Source organism: Sphaeroforma arctica, assembly GCF_001186125.1.
Source record: "Sphaeroforma arctica JP610 unplaced genomic scaffold supercont1.873, whole genome shotgun sequence".
In the NCBI taxonomy this organism is placed as follows: Eukaryota; class Ichthyosporea; order Ichthyophonida; genus Sphaeroforma; species Sphaeroforma arctica.
This window is the reverse complement of record NW_014039685.1, coordinates 24,504-27,957: the sequence shown is the minus strand read 5'-3', so window position 1 is coordinate 27,957 and position 3,454 is coordinate 24,504. Positions and strand designations below refer to the sequence as shown.

Below are 3,454 nucleotides of genomic sequence, written 5' to 3'. Positions count from 1 at the left end.
ATATATATATAAGCGGGTGCCGTCTGCTGGGCGATATAGAAGCAGTAGTGCCGTCTAGTCACTGAAGAGCTGTCAATACACTGTTGTAAATATATCAACTAAACCACCAGTCACCCCCAGGATAGGTGTGGTCGTAGTTCGATGTAATATGTACTTGGACCCAATTTGTCACGAAGCGTCGTATGGATTTATAATCATTGTGGTGCTATGTGGTCTAGCATCGCGGGTGATATTTCTTGTTTACTAGTCATTGTACTAAACCATGGTCCTAAACTCCAACCTGGCCTGTAGGAGCTGGTGGCCCCATTTCTCAACACGATCCTGGTGTTCTTCTGGCAACTGCTTATGTTCATTGGAGTTGTGTTGCCGTGTCTAGCTCTAAAGTACATATCTGTCTCAGCCCTGCCGTGGATAACTGTGGCCAGGCAGGAGTTTAGAGTGGGCATGTATGCAGACCATATCGATGGGAAGGTTTGCAACACCCGCCGAGCCCTCTCTTTGGTAAATGCGACCACTCCCAGGCTGTACGCCGACTATCTGCGGCTTGTTAGCGTCGGCAGGTAAGCTTATGGAGTCTTCGTTTGAACATTGGGGGCCTTTAAGTGGCTTTTTGGGGGCTATCGATTTGCGTTTGTTCAAGAATGCGTAGGTTCAATCTCAAGGGGTTATATCTGGTCATAGTAATGAGAGCTCCTTTTTATCGCGGCTATTGCCGTGTATTATTATGATCATACTCCCATAACTCACCAAAAATGTACCCATCCACTTATACATCGTCAGCATAACTCGCCATAGTATAGGAACCTACTCATAAAATACTTAGACATCCTCACCATAACTCACCATAACATATACCTATTTACTCATAAAATACTTACTTATACCACCATAACTCACCATAGCATATACCTATCTACTCTTTAAATACTTTCTTATACACCCTTACCATATCTCACCATCACATAACTATCTGCTTATACATCCTCCCTCACCTTTGAACACATACTTACTCATACATCCTCACCATACCTCACCATAACAAGCATACCTACTTATACAATATCACCATAGCGCACCATAACATACCTACCTACGTATACATCCTCACCATAACTCACCATAACATACCTACCTACTTATATATTCTCAGCGCCGCGTTGCGAGATTTGAAGTATAATCTTGCAGGTGTAGAGAATGTGCAGACACTGAATAAACCTAACCACAACCTGGCGAACTTCCTTTGTCACCTGAACGCCGCTTCGTACGAGGACGATATAGTGCTCTCTACCTTCATTTTTAAGCTCAGAGAGCTGTTCAACGACGACTTAGAGTTCCACAGGTATGCGCACATGTTATGTGCGAATATCTTGTTGGTTTTTTGTTGTTTAACGGCGTAGTGTGCCACAGGCACACAGAATATACACACATTCGGGACTGCATTTTATCACAAACTTGTACATCATTTGCCACCTAGGTTTTCATGTTTGCTTCTCATCTCGATGGTGAATTCCACGATCGTTGTATACCTTGCCACCTAGATGACCGTGTTTACATCTCTACTCACTGGTAGATGCCACGATCGTTGTATGATTTGTCTGCAGGTTTGGTCATGATCGGGGAATGGTACTGGTGGTGTGGTCGGTCATCAGTAACTTCGTGTGTATCTCATTCAAGGGCTCCTCGCCGCTTCACCTGGCTCAGTACGTGATGAACACGGGGACGCAGAAGCGCTTCTCGGCGACCGGCATGTTCCGTGGCGGTGTGCACACGACCGCATACGATGCTCTCCAGGTACTAGATGGACGATACGCGCACTGTTCACGAGTGGGCTGGCTAGGACTATGTTGAAATGAACTCTCTATACATACTGTGGGGTGTGGGGTGTGGCTGTGCCCAGAACTAGCACAGGGAGAGCGCTTTACATTGCTGTGTATCGCTTTAGTATTGCTTGACATTGCTCTGCGTTACTTCACATTGGTTTACACTGTACATATTACTGTACGTTGCTTCACATTGCTTTTTATTCTTTACACTGCTTTTGATTGCTTTGCATTATGCACATTACTGTACATTGCTTTTCATTGCTTTTCATTGCTTTACACTGCTTTGCCTTGCTGTACATTAATCTACAATGCTTTATATTGCTTTACATCGCTTTTCATTTCTTTACATCGCTTTACATTGCTTTTCATTTCTATACACTGCTTTGCCTTGATGTATATTACTCTACAATACTTTGCATTGCTTTACATTGCATCCCATTGGAAAAGGAAGGACAGGACCTCAGTTCGTGACCGTCGCACCAATCCATATCGCATATCCGTAGGGTTCTGCTACGTGCTTGGTCTGCACCGCGCGATAACTCACTACTTACCCATACACCCCCTTTATTGTGCACTCGTACCCTTCAGTTACCCAATACTTCCTACAACAAGACGCAAGCTGAGATGCCTCGAGGCATATACACGGGCGAGGAACCACAGCAAGTGCCGCTAGTCTACGCGATCAGTAACTTCATCACAGATGTGGTGCTGCCGAGCTTTGAGCCCAGAAGCGATCGTGCGCCCAAGCCACAACTGTGGATTTCGGGGTTCGGCCTCGGAGGCGCCACAGGTATACTGAGTAATTCCATGCCTTATGTTTAGTGGTTGCTTGTTCTATGTCAAGTACATGCGTATGGTATTACTACAGTATTCAGGCACTTGGCGTGTTTGTCTGTGTTCAGCTTGCGCATATAATGTCGTTGATGACCGACGTTTCTCCAGTATATTTGTTCTTCTTGTACGCCATATGGTAGTTGTCGGTACAATAATTTTCTTTGCTAAAATATGTTCCTTCAGTGTCAAACATATTTGGATGATTACGAGATCTCTATGCGCGTTCGAATAGTTCTGTCATAATATTCGTAGGGCGATAAACTCGCTTTAAGTCATGCATCTCTATTACGAATATGTGCTACGCCGCTTCTTGAATACTACCAGTGTGAATTGGTTTCTTATTTCGATTACAATTTTACATGTTTTCCAATGCTTAGCCTGTGTTTGTTCGTTGTACTTAGCCAAACTGGCTTTGTTTTTCCATTGCTATTCAACTATGCCCTCCAATCCGTATCATGTGTTTGCCTTAACGCTGGTTGGGTGGTATACGGGTCTCCAACGCACCGAGCATGTGACTGAACTCGTACACACACAATCATGCAGCGTCGCTCTTCACGGCTACTATCCTCCACACTTCGCGCGATGAGCTGGGTTTGCATCACACGACGCCATCTCTCAATTGGGACGACATATTCACTCTGCGAGGCACGTACACTTTCGGCGCACCGCCTGTGGGCGACGAGGAGTTCCGCAGGTGCGTAGTATGAATGTTAGCTCGAAAAATGGTCTACTGGAGATCCGGGGGGTATGTCTTTTCACTGGACAGATCTCTTACTTCATAGTAAGTGTTTTAGTTT

At 44.9% G+C, this 3,454-nt stretch overlaps 1 protein-coding gene across 1 annotated transcript; it reads left to right on the top strand.

The window, feature by feature from the left end:
* Positions 1–289: 289 nt before the first annotated feature.
* On the top strand, positions 290–3,364 carry SARC_09026 (hypothetical protein; the record flags this gene model as incomplete). Its single annotated transcript, XM_014296980.1, has 5 exons — positions 290–560; positions 1,151–1,339; positions 1,602–1,791; positions 2,412–2,613; positions 3,201–3,364. Exons 1-5 carry the CDS (start codon positions 346–348, stop codon positions 3,362–3,364), a joined length of 960 nt encoding a protein of 319 aa, XP_014152455.1. The 5' UTR covers positions 290–345.
* Between the last annotated feature and the right edge of the window lie 90 nt (positions 3,365–3,454).